We start from the raw sequence: 15995 nt of genomic DNA, 5'->3' as shown, positions 1-15995 counted from the left end.
GGAAAACAGCTAGCTTTCAAATAATCTACATTAAACCTGTAAACTGAGAAATCTGCATGAGTATCAGATATTTAAATCTGAAGGATATGTGATGCAGTCAAGTTATGCTTTAGCAGCTCATTCAAAAAACTCTAACTAAAAGAAAATCATAACTGTAATTTGGGGCTTGGAATGTTATAGTATAAAAGGTCTGTAGCAAATTACTTTATTTAAACTATACAGATAAAGTACTTAAGTTAAATATGCATACGTATGTGTATGTGTGCCTTTGAGCTAATAATTTGATATATAAACTTTAAATTTATCAATTTTGCCATTTCTGCTTCACTTTAATGAACCATACACATCTCAGTGAAAATGCATAATAAAAAGCAAACAAAAGCCCCATATGACTATCATATTACACAAATTTACCTAGCGTATCCTAACCACCACCTGCCTGTGGGAAAGAAAAGCTTCTGTGAATCAATTGCTATCCACAGGCAATCATATTTCCTTAAGGAGGTGAAAAGTCACAATCACACATGTAGATCAATACCTTTCCAGGGACCCGCAGACTCTCAATGGCACCAAGATCACTGAGGCTCTCAGGGGGGCTTTTTAAACCCTTCAAAAAATGAGAAAAAACTAAGTTTAATTGTGCTGACCAATGACCAGAGGATAGAATACACGTAGGAAAACAGAAATAATCATTTTTAAAATACAAATGCATTTACTGCTTCAAAATACACAGAACATACATTCTAAACACTTAATAAATGCAGTACTGTTATGGATTTAGGTTACGGTAGAAGTCTTAGTCATAATTTTAAAACCATCAGAAGGGGCTATGGTATAGTAGCTTGGTGTTAGAATACTTGACTAGTACATGAAAGGCCCTGGGACCCATCCCCAGCACAAATGCCACACACACACACACACACACACACACACACACACACACACACACACGTACAATTCAAGGCAAAGGAGAATTTGACTATAAGAAGTGTCCTAGGGTCGGAGGTGTGGCGTAGGTTGTAGAGCACCAGCCAATGAGCAAAATCAAGTGTCAGATAGTGAGTTCCAGTCCCGGTCACAGACAAAAAGAAAATTAAAAAAGGTGTGCTATAAAAGAAAAGTACTTATTTTTAACAATTAGCAAATTTACCAGGAAAGAAAAGGACTATGCAATAGAATTATGATTCACAATAATGTACTACCCGTGAGAGTTAAGCAAAGACTTTTCAACAATACTAGCTGCGTAATAAAAAGGGGGCTTTATTTTTCGTGATTATTTCTCAGTAATACAGACAATTCATTTTGCTTAAACTGAGATTTAAATTCCACATCTCACTGCTTTCTACCTCTTCTTTTGCCCTCTTCTTTCTGCATGCAGTGTGAGACTTACAATAGAATTGGTTTATCTTTAGGTAATACAGGTGTGTGTGTTTTATCATCATTTTATGAAATGTCACAAATAAAACTGGATTACAATCCTAGCTACACAGGAGGCTGCAATCTGCAGATTGCAGTTTGAAGCCAGCCTGGGTAGGAAAGTATGTGAGACTCTTATCTCCAATGAACCACTCAGAGAAATCCAGAAGTGGCGCTGTTGTTCAAGGTGTAGAGCACTAGTCTTGAGCAAAAGAAGCTCAGGGACAACTCCCAGACCTTGAGTTCAAGCTCCAGGATTGAAACACACATGCACACACACGCACGTACACACACACATTACAAATCAAATCATTATTTTCTGACAAAGTGCTGTTTCACCCCCTAAGTATTCCATTAAGCCCAGAGTATGTAACTGGTTTTCATCAATTATTCTCTTCCTTTCTCTTCCCTCCCCCTCACTTCCTATCCACACACTCCAAGAAGAAACCATTATGCGACCTTCAAAATTCCTTCCTCTATGAAGTCTTCCCGGTATTTCCCAATGCAACTGAAGAATCAACTCCATCAACTTCACCAAAGGAATGGGTTAACAATTCAGGGGCCAACTCTACTACAGACCTAATAAACAGATACTTCTGGATTCAGATCTGGACTCTGCATTTTAACTAGACCTCAGGTGACTCATCTGATTCGTGATACTTAGAAACATATCTAGACATTTTCCAAGACAAAAAGAATTCTGAATGCTTCTCTCTCCCAAAGGAAGAGAGGACCGCTCTTATTAGACTCAATTGCCAGATGGATACCAAAGTTCCTGGAACAGAGTTAAACACCACAGAAATGAGGTAAATTAGTAGAAGAGACTAGTTAGGCTACAATCTCCAATTAATTAGTACCATGTTCTCAAGGGAACATGAATGAAGTTTCTAAGAAGGTGTGCTAGAAAAAGGCCTCACATGAAAGAAAAAAGAAAAATCTGACATGTTTTAAAATGGGGGGGGGGCAGAAAAACAGCTAAACTTACAAGCCTTGGGCTGTCTATTATTTCTTGTCTGGATTTCTTAGTAACAGCATCAAAACTGGTATTGGAGGCAATGCTGGGTTAGGAAACTACATTTCTATGTATATTATGTACACACTGTACACATGCACATACACACACACACAAAAGTGCTTCATAATTAGATTCGAAATTATGCCCTAAAATATTCTTTTGAAAGTATAATTGCCATTTCTTTTTAAACAAATATTTTAAAATGTAAAAGAAATCCTCAGAGAAATTCATCATGCTAATTTTCTTCCCCTACAGCTTCTCAGTAAGAATATTATGCCTGAAATGTAAATGTGATATAGACCAACATCCAGAAAAAAAGGTTTTCAATACCAAGAAACAGGAAGCCCTAAGCTCACATCAGGAGGAATAGAATGATTTCCAAAGGGCCTCGGGGGCAGCCCACCTGGGCTTCTATCCTGTGCTCCCAAACAACTTACTGATCCTATATGGTGATAACTCACTGGTTGTAATAAGGAAGAAAAGAAAGTATGTGTGGCTGCAAAACAGAAACCAGTATACTGCAAGAATTCTTTTTTTTGCCAGTCCTGGGCCTTGGACTCAGGGCCTGAGCACTGTCCCTGGCTTCTCTTTGCTCAAGGCTAGCACTCTGCCACTTGAGTCACAGCGCCACTTCTGGCCATTTTCTGTATATGTGGTGCTGGGGAATCGAACCCAGGGCTTCAAGTACACGAGGCAAGCGCTCTTGCCACTAGGCCATATCCCCAGCCCCTGCAAGAATTCTTTAACTATTAAAAGTACTCAACCGAAACACTTAGTACAAAAATTGAAATCCCTTGATATAAATAATAACAGAAATATAATAATATACTAATTTTAATGACAACATTATTATGATCACAAGACATGTTTTTCTTTTATCAAAACAAATGAAGAATAATTACATAAATATCTCAGACACTCAACTGAAGTTTAGGATTATAGATCTTTAACCCTTTCTCTGGCAATATTGTAAGTTCCTACTAATAAATATGGAGCCATTTTTATGTTATATTTGGCACTCTAAAACACAAATTCATGATTGTAACTCCAGTAGTCCACCTTTACTAAAACTTTCATTATAGACACTACCCATTTTTATATTTTCTTGTATTTGAGTTTTTAATAATTTCCTTGTTTAAATTTATATAAAATTGAGCATTAATAACATTTAGTTCAGCATTATATTTTTTGTGTGTAAGTGCTGGCACTGGGCTTGTATTCAGGTCCTTAGCACTCACTCTACCACATAAGGTTTGCCTTCAGTTCCATCTTTTTGCTGCTTAACTGGAGATAAGAGTCCCATGGATTTGTCTGCCCAAGCTGGCTTCAAACCTGGATCCGAGATCTCCACCTCCTGAGTAGCTAGGACTATAGGCATGACTCACTAGTTACCTCAGCATTTTTTACCCAAAGCTTTGACCCAACTCAGATTAACCCTGTAGACTACCTCAGCGAATCTTTTCCCAAATCAGATATCCCGTCAGACTATTCTCAGCTCTCCACAATGTCTACCAACAGATCAGCAATCTCTGTCTAATCAGACCAAAATGAACATCTGAAAGGATTCGTTTTTCCTTCCTTAAAAAACTCAAGACTGTTTATCCTAAGTTTCCAGTTTCTCTCCCCATATTTTCTTCTGAACCCACCTACCAAGCTTTTCTCCACACCAATACCTGGAAAGTGCTATTGGCAAATCACTGATGACCTCCATGAGGTTCAACTGAAAAGCTTATTGTGTCACCTTGGTGGATCTGCAGCATTCATACAACTTCTCCTTCTCTCTTTCAAATCACTTGCTGGGCTTGTGGGACTCACTCCTACTGGCTGTTCTTTTTATTCAATATTCATGTTTGTTCCACAAGTATTTATTGAGCATCTGCTATATGCTAGGAATCATTCAGGATGCTTACCTCACTGACTGCTCCCTTTTACTCTGCTATGCAGAATCTCGTTCTTCTTTCTGAGCTTTCAACACTTAGTTCTCAGAGACACCAAACTTTCAATGGTTCACATTACATACTCTCATTCCATTGGCTATTCTAGTCATCTGTATGCTTGTAATGCTGAAACTTCATACATTAAATTTTGTCCCATAAATTCAGACTCATTTAGTTTTGTTTCTACATTTAAATATGAGGCTTTCAAATGAGCAAGTTTAAGAATCATTACCACTCAATGTGTTCCTCCCTCAGTTTTATATATCTCCATAAGTAGCAACTCCATTCACTCAATTACTGGAACCAAACTATTTCAGATCACACTTACTGTCTGTCTCACTTTCCCCAAAATCCAAATCCAATCCATCAGGAAATCCTCTGACCTCTACATTCACAATATATCCACAATTTGACTTCTCAACACTTCTACCACTAGCCCCCTGGATAAGGCTCATACTGTTTCTCACTAGAATTACTTTAGTAGCCCCCTTCAGAACTCTTTGTTGTTTTTAATCCTTTTCCTTAACTGACTTTTAACATATAAGTCAGATTGATCTCTCTGAAGTACTAAATGTTACATCACTTCTCTGCTATTTTACTGAAAATAAAAGTCATGGTCTTGCTATGATCTGTCATGCTCTCTGTGATCCTGTGTCCTGCCTTTAGCATACTGACCTCATTCCCATCTCACCTCATCTGCAACTGCTGTTCTCCTCACTCACTTCACTCCACTTACACTTGTCCTGTGCTGTTCTTCAAACAAGTTCCTGCACCATCAAGACCTCTTCATTTGCATTTCCTTGTACTGATACCCACATGGTTTACCCTGCTATTTCTTTGGGATCTTTATATTCTCTTCTCACTGGGGCCATAACTGATTTACCTAAAATTACAAATGAGGTCAAGTTGCCAACAACTCCCATAGTTTCCTGTCTTTTTCTCTAAAGCATGTTTCACTGTGTTTGCCTTAAAACTGGAGTGCCTATCTAGCAAGTGAAATGTCCTGAATTCAAAGCTCAGTACCACGAAAAACAACAGGCACAAACTTGTCTTTTTTTTCACAGCTGCATCCTTCAGGCTTAGAATAGTGCCTGACACAGGGCTCAATCCAGTTTGAACTGAATGTTCGAGTTGAATAAAATGAAAGACCAGTGGCCAGCAAAATGGTCAATTATTAACAATAGCTCTCCTTTAAACAGAGACCTAACAACACTGCCCTTAGTTCTGCCCTCAGATCTTTCACAAAAATCCTAGAACAGTTGAAATGTCACACACACACATGCTTGTGCATGCATCTCAATTTCATAGACCTTAAATTCATATATCTCCTCACTGACTCAATACAGAACTAGTATAATCAAATATGTATGAATCAAGCCATAAACATATATAATAGGATGGCTTTATAAAAACTGTAAAACACCAAATTTTTGACAATTGGTAAAATGTTTATTTTTTTGGTGGACTATGGCACCACTTTGAAGAATAAAAGACAGGATTCATTACCATTTAATAAACAATATACTTTCTTAGGAGTAGTGTTTAAAGAAGTTTCTTTGAAAAAAGGTAACTTTCAAGACATTCTTATATTATATATTTTCAATATTAAAGGTCCTAATTTTTCTTACTTTTTACACAATATAGCCCTGCTTTTTATTTATTCATATTTTTCATATATGTATATATGTGTATATATATAACCTGACTTTCATCCATTCCAACTAAACAGAGATGACTTGATCAAATTCAATAAACAACTGATTGAGGGTTAAGAATTAGCATATCCAACACAACTTTATTATACTTAGAAAACATAAGCTTAAATTTGGAATTTCTGGAGTTTTTTTTTCCTCTACTACTCACTACAGAGCAATATCCAAAAACAATAAAACAACAGCTGCTGTGCAACACTGAATTGTATGACAGTGCAAATTGTATGAAGTGAAAATTATACAAAGGGCAAATTCAGTAATCCAAAGGGAGTTTATGTGGTACAATTTACAAAAAGTACATGCTGTTTTACAAGTCAAACAAATGCCAAAACCAGCCTGGGATTATCTATTTACTGACATAATGCAACACTATATCCAGTTTTCCTGCATTTTTTTCTTCTCCTACTGCAGAATACAGCAGGACCCAACTAATTATCAAGAAGCATAGCAGCAGCACTGAATAAATGTGAAAGACTGCTAAATATTATTGCCCATTTACTTCAACATTATTATTCACATAACACTTTGTTTTCATGACATCAACACCACCATAATTTTGACAAATGCAAAACAATCATGGAAGGATTGCTTATAATTTGAAACCTGTTCAGATAAGACATTTAATTTATACTTTTGATTTAAAAAAATCACAAGTGAAATTAGTGCTAAAGTATTGCCTTTCTTCAAACTTCTCTAAGCCATGTTTATGCAAAATTATCAGTTAGGTTTGTCTTATATTTAAAAATGGACTAGTTCTAGTGAAATAATGGGAAATGAAATGATTTCTAAAAATCAAGTTTTGATCAATGTTACATAAAAGGAAATGTATGGCACTTCTGGTGTGAAGGAAGTTAATGTAGTATTAGGAAGCTCCTAACATATATTAGTTGTGTTACAAAACTGCCAAAGCTCTTATTCATGACTTATCATTCTGGCAAAAATATAAAGGACCACTATTTTACCATGAGATACTTTTAAACAAGCATGCCACATGTATTAGCTTATTGCTGACCCTCACAGCAGCACTGTAAGATGGAATACACGAAAAAGTAATTATTATTCTAATATTCACAGCCAGACACATAAGTTATGAGGTCTGGAGCTGTGCTTAAAAATCACAAAGCTATCAAATCTGTCTTCAACTTATCTCCTACCTCGCCCTCCTACACACAATCTGCTCAGGACCTCTTTATTGCTCAGAGGCCACTTCCTTTCCTATCTAATGACAGTCAGCCCAGGATTGGGGGGGGGGCGGGGGGGAGAGGCTCTACAAGGCAGCTCTGTAGTCCAGGAATGGTAGGGGAGAGGAGAGAGCACAGACTGATTCCATCACTGATCTTGTCCAATGGAATGTTTGGGGGAGGGCGTTGTCCACTAGAGCAGAGATCGGGTACAGGAGGGGCTAGGGTGAATTTTTCAGGGTGAGCCCCAGTTTACCGACACCCCTGACACCCACCACCACTTATAACTTAGGTCTCCGCCCGCCGCAACCGGGTGACAGAACATCTCGGTTCCTTCCCCAGCCGAAATAAAGGAGATCTTTGCTGCAACGCCCAGGACTTACCTGCCGGGTCATAAGAGATTTGATTTTCTGCATGTTGAAACCTTGTAAAGATTGGTCTATAACAAAAAGGTAACAAATCAAATCGGATCACCAGAGAGCAGGCCCCAACACAAGGAAGCCATAGTGGGTGGTCACGTGGAGCCGCTGACTGGGGTCAGCCTTCCTATCACTAAGCATGATGGGAAATGTAGTCTTCCCACAGCTGTGGCAATGGAAGTTGCGCGGCCCTGACACTACATTACCCCAAAAGCACAGCAGCGGGAGCAAATCTGATTGGCCCGAAGGACCCAGATGACTGTCGGCCTTTCGGCTTGCATTTATTTGAGAGTTCGGTTTCTGGCAGGCTGGAACTCAAATGCTAGGCGAGGCAGGTATTGCGCTAAAAAAATAAACACTGACCAGATTAACTAGGATGACTTAATGCACTCGAGGAGTGTGATGGAGGAAAACCCCACGTGCTTTAGAGAGGTGAGACTGGAATTCCCCAAGGACCTAAGAGCCTGGCACTGACTCCTATCTCTAATGCAGTGTTTGGGCAGCGGGAAGTGTGCAGGTTGCCTGTGAGGAGGCTGATCCGGGGCCAAACAGTACTAGTCTGTTCTTATATCTCTGCACATGCCTTCAAATAAAAGGATTTCGATTAACACTCCCCCCCCCACACACACATCATTTTACTACCTGTGTAAAAAGGCAGAAAATATGGCAATAATAATACATGTACATGTCACTTTAAAATCCTACTTCCAAGTTTTAACAGTTAAGTTGGAGAAAGCAATGGAGGAGCCTTAATTTTAAAAGAACTTTCAAAAGTTATGAGACTGTCAGAATAAAGCGAACCCAAAATTAATAATAACTTCGTTATTATTTAGAATTTCAGTACTTAGAAGTCTGAATGCATCAAAAGAAACAAGCTGCCAACCATACTAGTATATAAAAGTAAATCCAGGGGCTGGGATTGTAGCTCAGTGGCAAAGCACTTGCCTAGCAAGTGCAACATCCTGGGTTCAATCCCCAGTACAAAAAAAAAAAAAGGCAAAAAATTAAATCCAGTTCAATAAATGTTGATTGTTGGGAATGTAGCAATGCTGTCTTAAGTGTTTTTTTATATTAGTAGAGCATGGTTGTGGTCTCCAAGTAATTTGTCAATTAGTTCAATAGTATATTTTAGGAATGGATTCAGTCTAGTGGCTACCAAATCTCACTATTCAGTGTTGCTACTCTTATCATTGTTATTTTCCTCTTACGGAGAAGAGAAAAAGCATTTACGATTTATGGGCCACCCATTTTATTAAAGCTTGATCCAAACTGGAATATAGATTCTAGTTTGAATCTAGATGATATCCAAGTTTTCTGAGACTCTCAAATACACAAAATTAGGGCTAGTTTTAAATGATTTTCAGTTTTCAACCCAGTATACTGATTTTCCATAGGCCAATTTTGAAAATTTAATACGTGCCACATCTATTAGACACTGAAAAATCAAAGAATGCACTAAAATTTTGTTTTATTCTAGTAATCCACAGTATAGTTTCTTAAAAACTGGAGAAGTGAGTAAATTGAGCTTCTAAAAGCTCAAAGGCTGAAATTTTAATATTGAAAATCTGTAAATTCCTGCTATTTTCTAACCATATCAACATACTCTAACAATGTATAAAATAATCAGTACATGGTACATTTTTAGCTTGCTGAACTATAAAAATGTCCCATAGACTCAAAGGTAAAATACTTCATTTTTGAGACATATATACATAGGTTTCTTTATATCTTTTATATTTGCTTGGGAGTGTTGTTAGCAATAGATTAGTGCAAAGTAGTGAAAAGTTTGGATGGCCTATCAACAAGTCTTAAGGAAATCTTGCTCAATGGTTGTCTCTTGATATCAAAGTTCCAGTCCTGTCTTCACATATTTGAACAGCAGAACTCAGTGTCATGTAAATACACTTGATTCTGAAAAATAGACTTCCTGCATTTTTCTAATAACTCAAAGAAGTGGAGCTTCTGCAAGCTCCAATGAGAGATCAAATCATACTGTTCCTGGGGAAATTAATTTCTTGTCTCCCAATAAATATCAAAGCAAAAGTGCGGTTGGGCCTTCCAGATGACATGACTACATTTCCAAAGCAGGTCATACCAGGAAAAGGACACTTGCTGAAAGTCAAACAGTGGCCTGGAGCTGTACCCAGGAAAGACTACTGCATGATCAATTTGCAGCTATAAGAGATATAAACCACTAGGGGGCAGCGCTGTAGATTTGACTACATAGAAGTGTACAGTAAGTACACTAACAGGTTCTCTTTGTAAACTGTAATCCTTAAAAGGAATCCAATTAAGGGGCTGGGGATATGGCCTAGTGGCAAGAGTGCTTGCCTCGTATACATGAGGCCCTGGGTTCGATTCCCCAGCACCACATATACAGAAAATGGCCAGAAGTGGCGCTGTGGCTCAAGTGGCAGAGTGCCTTGAGCAAAAAGAAGCCCAGGGACAGTGCTCAGGCCCTGAGTCCAAGCCCCAGGACTAGCCAAAAAAAAAAAAGGAATCCAATCAAAACAAGTAAATGATTCCTTTCCCTAATTCTTCTTATGCTCAATGACATTCACATGTGTCCTCAAATGTTTTTGTCATTGCAAAATACTCAAAAATATGTATTAGCTTGGCATACAACTGTGCCTAGCTGTGGTTCACATCTGTAATTCTAGCTACTTGGGTGGATGACAATGGGAGTATTTTGTAACTAGAGATATGGCTCATATGGCAGAGAGCCAACCATGACCAAAACTGCTGTGTGAAAACTCAAGGCCCTGAGTTCAAGTCTTAGCACCAGCACACACACAAAAATAAAAAAAATTCTCCCCTTCTCTAACAAATTTAAACTAATAAAATGCATAAAAAGAATATGGAGCAGGGTGCCAGGCCCAGAGTTCAAGTCTTAGGACCAGGAAAAAAAAAGAATATAGATGTTTGAAATTCATGTAGCAAACATTTCCTGCATAAAACAGACCAATTTTACAACTTCAACTAGATTGCAAGCTATGATGTGTGACTTGGCAGGTAACACAAATACTTTGTTCAACACACTTATGAACACACACACACAAATTCACACACATGCATACAACTTCACAAAACTGTGTATATATTCATATACAACTATAAACACACACAACCCCAGGGATTGCATGCATGGGATTGCTTGAAATTTAATCAACATGGATATAGATTGTTTTAAGCCAAGAAGCCTTCTCATTTTATATGAAAATATGAATAAGATAGTAAGCAATAAAATATAGATCCTTTTTTCCTAAAAAAAAAAATGGCTCAACCCATAGAGTGCGTCAGTGAATTGTACATGTGAGGTGAGATTTTGATGTGAGAAATTTTGTATAACAATAAAACAATTTTCAAGAATTTCAAGCATCATAAAAATTGACAGTATTTAAATCTGATTATTGGGAGGAGGGTGGGGGGTACGAGGGATGAGGTAACAAACAGTACAAGTAATGTATCCAATGCCTGACGTATGAAACTGTAACCTCTCTGTACATCAGTTTGAAAATAAAAATTTGAAAAAAAATAATAATAAATAAATCTGATTATTGCTTGTAGGTTAGACCTATCCACCTACCACTAGAGGGCAGATTGTCATAGTTCTGCTACATAGTGCTTCCTTAAAGCAAACCCCATAGTGTCAATTCCTTAAAGTATGTTCTGACATGTAACATCACAAATATGCTTCGTTCTATATCTAATTTATTATTATAACATATCCTGTCACCCATATCATAAAAGAATGGATATTTTAAAATGACAAAAGAAATTTAAAAAAGAGAATAGGGCTGGGGATATGGCCTAGTGGCAAGAGTGCTTGCCTCGTATACATGAGGCCCTGGGTTCAATTCCCCAGCACCACATATACAGAAAACAACCAGGGGCGGAGCTGTGGCTCAACTGGCAGAGTGCTAGCCTTGAGCAAAAAGAAGCCAGGGACAGTGCTCAGGCCCTGAGTCCAAGCCCCAGGACTGGCAAAAAATAAATAAATAAATAAATAAATAAATAAATAAATAAATAAATAAATAAATAAATAGAATAATACACACATCTTTGGGCAAGAATAATGACACACTGATAGAATCCCAGTGATTGAGACCCTGAAGCAGGAAGACCACAAGTTTGAAAAAACCTAAACTATATAATGGAATTCTGTCTCCAAAAAGATGACAAGTTCTTTAAGTTAAGAACACTTAACATTAGGAAAACTTAACAGTTTCTTTATTTCTTGGATATTTACGAAGGACCCAACAAACTTCATAATAAATCATCATTTGGTTAGAAAACATCAGAAATAACTTATTTGAGCAATTGGAGACTAATACTGACCTAATTCAATTGAGGAAACCTTATGCGTCATCTATAGGATTTCCATGTTACATTCCAAATTGTGTTTTGTGAAATCCAATATAAAAATTAAGTATATTTACTAAGTATCAACTGAGAGAAGGCATGAGTCAAAGAACACTTGGAATTTATTTGAGAGAAAATATAATCATTATGATGATGGTGATACATAAATGAATAAGACTTTTTTCTGTATTTGAGGATCCCAGAGGGAAAATCAACATCTAATAAAATATATTGAAGTTAATGAGGGGCTGGGGATATGGCCTAGTGGCAAGAGTGCTTGCCTTGTATACATGAGACCCTGGCTTCGATTCCCCAGCACCACATATACAGAAAACGGCCAGAAGTGGCGGTGGAGCTCAAGTGGCAGAGTGCTAGCCTTGAGCAAAAAGAAGCCAGGGACAGTGCTCAGGCCCTGAGCCCAAGAACCAAGACTGGCAAAAAAAAAAATATGTATATGTATATATATATGTATATATTGAAGTTAATGAAACAAGTACTGCAACAGCTATAAGTACAAGATTTAGGGGTAGTGTAGAGAAAGTTGGGGCATAGTTCTTACCTGGGGTTGGTGGGAGTTCTTACTGTTTTATAAAGCTCATAAAGGAACTGACTTCAGAAAAAGACTCAAATTCCCAACTAAAACCAAGTCCTTTGATTGGGAGTTTGCAAAGAGTATTCCATCCTTGGATTCCAAAGCAATTAATATTGTTGAGAATATTGATACAAATAGTATTTCCAATCTTGGATTCCAAAACAACTGATATTCCTTTTTTATCTTTAATGACATAGGAGCAACTCTTATTTCTCATCATCAGACTCCTTGGGTGGGCCTTTATTATTAATGACATGACTGTAATTCCTCTGTACATCACCCTTACAATAAAACTTTTTAATGATAACACAAGGACTTTTACTTGATTTGAGGCATATTATCTACTTTTCATTTCATATAGTAGAAGGCATGGACTAAGGCCTTCTTGAAAACAGAGTTAACATAACTTGGCAAATGAAACAAAAGTGGTACCTGATGCCAAGACTAAGTTTAAAAAAACTAAAAATAAAAATAACTAAAAAATAAAAATAAAACTGTAGTCATGTACCACAGTAGAGGCATGATTTTTTTCTGGATCAATAGTTCACTACCTCTAAACTTCAACTGTGAAAATATGGAATAGGATATTCTTTGTCATTATGTCCAGCCCATGCTTCAACCCCATCTGAGATCATTCCAAATATTCGATAAAACCAGAGCTATCATTTTACTAGGAAACACTGCATACAAATACGTGTTTTCAAAGATATTTCATGCTCTGTTTTGGTTCTTTTGTATAATTTTTACATGTTAATAAGTAACTGAGTCATGAAGATTTATACCTGCTTTGCAGTACATAAACTACTTCAATTTTTACAGAAAAAACTTTTAATATCAAAATAATAGCATAATTTTCAATGATAGGAAACCAGCTTTTATTTTTATTTTATGAAGTTATCCAAAAAGGTGCCTTTCAGCTTGAGATTATTAATAGGAATATAAATTACATGCACAGTTACTGATAATTGCTAAGAGACGGTTCTGAAAGTCATAACCCTGTGTTCTTGCAAAGCACAGAACAGGTGTTCCCACTCCCTGTGTCTTGTGTATACACATTCATTCTGTATTCAAATCACAGAAGCAAGAAGCAGGACAGGGTCTGTTACCTCACTGCTAATTTCCCTGGCAAATAAAACAGCAGCTGCTGGTCCATGAACCAACTTACCACTCAGAACAGGGCACTGTATGCATGGGACAGGATGCTTTCATGGAGCCCCCCAGCTGCACATTTTGGATCATTCAGTGCAAAATATACCTCCTTCTTATAGGTAAGGTTCTGCATGAATTGTGTTTGGGGTGTTTTCTGTTGTAGTTTGGGGGGGGGCATTGATGGCAGGTATATGGTAAATATTTGCTTTAAGCTTTAGATTTTTCTCAGATAAATACAAAGCAGGTCAGAACCTTTTAACAATAACACACTGTTCCAAAAAAGAAGCACATGTAAGAGAAATGAAGTTCAAAGAATAGATTGTTATTGTTTTCTTGGAACAATTATTGTCAAATATATTTTGCTAAGAAAGTTAAGACATTATAAACTATTCTTTCTACAGAATGTACTGATAGGATCAATAGATCACTAATACCTTTGGGACAAATATTTTAATAAGGCACGAATTGCGGCCACTTAGATTGAAACTCTAAACCATTTATGGGAGTGAATTCTTTTTTAATAGAATATATTTATGAAAGGTGTGGCTGCCAATGTTGAATCTGCTTTATTACAAATTACCTATCTCCTGAAACATAACAGAGTTCTCTCTAAATTGACAAGAGATACTTGTGTTCACAAGGATCATTTCTCTAAAATGACTTTAGCTTTCCTCTTTGCTGATTAAAACATTCTCTGTTAGTATTGTCCCTTTCTCCTTTTCATCCTTAGAGCTACAGGAGCCCCTGTGCTGTCCCTACTGCTTTATCTATCAATATTATTTTCACTTCATAGCTCCTTTTCTGCTTTTTCTGTTCACTGCTTTCTGAAGTTGACTTTGTTTCTTATTTTGTTTATACCCAACAGACAGAAATTTTTAAAACAACAACCTAGCTGCAGAAGTAATTTGACTTTTTGAATTTTCAGATAGAGCCTTCTTTTCTCTAATATGCTTTGTTGCACTTTTCCTCATAAATATAAATTCATATTTATGTTTAATATTGAAAAATTCACACATATGTAAAGCATACCCTGTAATTTTTAGGTGTTTCCCCATAGCTGTGAATTCCCATGGTATTAACAAATACTGATTGATAACAATCAATTTCAAGCCTATAGTCAATTTTTTTTAATTTTTAAAAATCTTGATCAATTTACCATAACTTTAACTTCTTTTAGCTTTGAAAATATGTGTTCTTTTAGATTTGCATAGATATTTTAAATGATGTCTATGCAATTGGTCTTAAGAAGAACATCCAAACTAATTGTTTTTTTTATATAGTTTTATTATCAAACTGAATTACAGAGAGGTTACAGTTTTATACATTAGGCATTGGATACATTTCTTGTACTGTTTATTACCTCGTCCCTCATTCCCCCCTCCCCCCTCCCCCTTTCCCTTCTCCCCCCACCATGAGTTGTTCAGTTCATTTACACCAAACAGTTTTGCAAGTATTGCTTTTGTAGTTGTTTGTCTTTTTTTACCCTGTGTCTCTCGATTTTGGTATTCACTTCCAGTTTCCTAGTTCTAATACCAGTTTACCCGGTTTCCAATATACTCAGATAAGATACAGAGAAAGTGTAGGTACAACCACAGGAAGGGGATACAAGAAGATCATCAATAATAGAGCCTATAGTTACATATGGCACGTTGAAAGTAGTTACAACTGTGATATAACAATCGTTTCCATAACATGGAATGCATTTCACTTAGCATTATCTTATGTGTTCATAAGGGTATAGCTATTGGGCTCCTGTGATCCTCTGCTGTGACTTGCCTAAACCTGTGCTAATTATTCCCTATAAGGGAGACCATAGAGTCCATGTTTCTTTGGCAGACTAATTGTTTTAAAATATCATAAAATAAAATTAAGGTCTGCTTTAGAGAAATTTTATGTTCATAGTCATTATATATCAACACTTTCCTTTGTATGCATATGTGTTCTTCCCCATAAGGAGTGTGTTACAAAGACCACAAGTAATGTGGAAATCCTTTTGCTTTTTGGAATATTGAATTTTTTTGATTCAAAAAAAATCGAGGAGTACTGAATTTTTGTTTGTATCTTTACAAACATTTGAAACTCATACATGTAAACCACACATGTTACACATTTAAAAAATACAATTTCATAATTTTGATTTTTTTCAAAGGATGCAAGAATTTGTTTTCAGTCAATAGTTGTGTTGTGCTTGCTAATACCATGCATAGTGATG

The 15995-nt window shown here is 36.7% G+C and overlaps 2 protein-coding genes across 4 annotated transcripts in view; one reads left to right on the top strand and one right to left on the bottom strand.

The window, feature by feature from the left end:
- The window catches only part of Vps50 (VPS50 subunit of EARP/GARPII complex), a 95323-nt gene extending 87543 nt beyond the window's left edge, over positions 1-7780 (bottom strand). For both annotated transcript variants that reach the window (XM_048340033.1, XM_048340034.1), the window contains exons 1-2: positions 7645-7780; positions 539-607 (exon numbers count right to left, since the gene is read on the bottom strand). In XM_048340033.1, coding sequence (XP_048195990.1) covers positions 539-607; positions 7645-7677 — 102 coding nt within the window. In that variant the 5' untranslated portion in view covers positions 7678-7780. The remainder of the gene's footprint in view (positions 1-538; positions 608-7644) is intronic.
- Positions 7781-13746: 5966 nt separating this feature from the next.
- Hepacam2 (HEPACAM family member 2) overlaps positions 13747-15995 on the top strand; it is a 38362-nt gene continuing 36113 nt past the window's right edge. For both annotated transcript variants that reach the window (XM_048340031.1, XM_048340032.1), the window contains exon 1: positions 13747-13902. In XM_048340031.1, coding sequence (XP_048195988.1) covers positions 13824-13902 — 79 coding nt within the window. In that variant the 5' untranslated portion in view covers positions 13747-13823. The remainder of the gene's footprint in view (positions 13903-15995) is intronic.

The sequence above is a fragment of the Perognathus longimembris genome, chromosome 2 (assembly GCF_023159225.1).
Source record: "Perognathus longimembris pacificus isolate PPM17 chromosome 2, ASM2315922v1, whole genome shotgun sequence".
In the NCBI taxonomy this organism is placed as follows: domain Eukaryota; kingdom Metazoa; phylum Chordata; class Mammalia; order Rodentia; family Heteromyidae; genus Perognathus; species Perognathus longimembris.
Note: the sequence above shows the minus strand (reverse complement) of the source record. Positions and strands in the feature narration are given on the sequence as shown.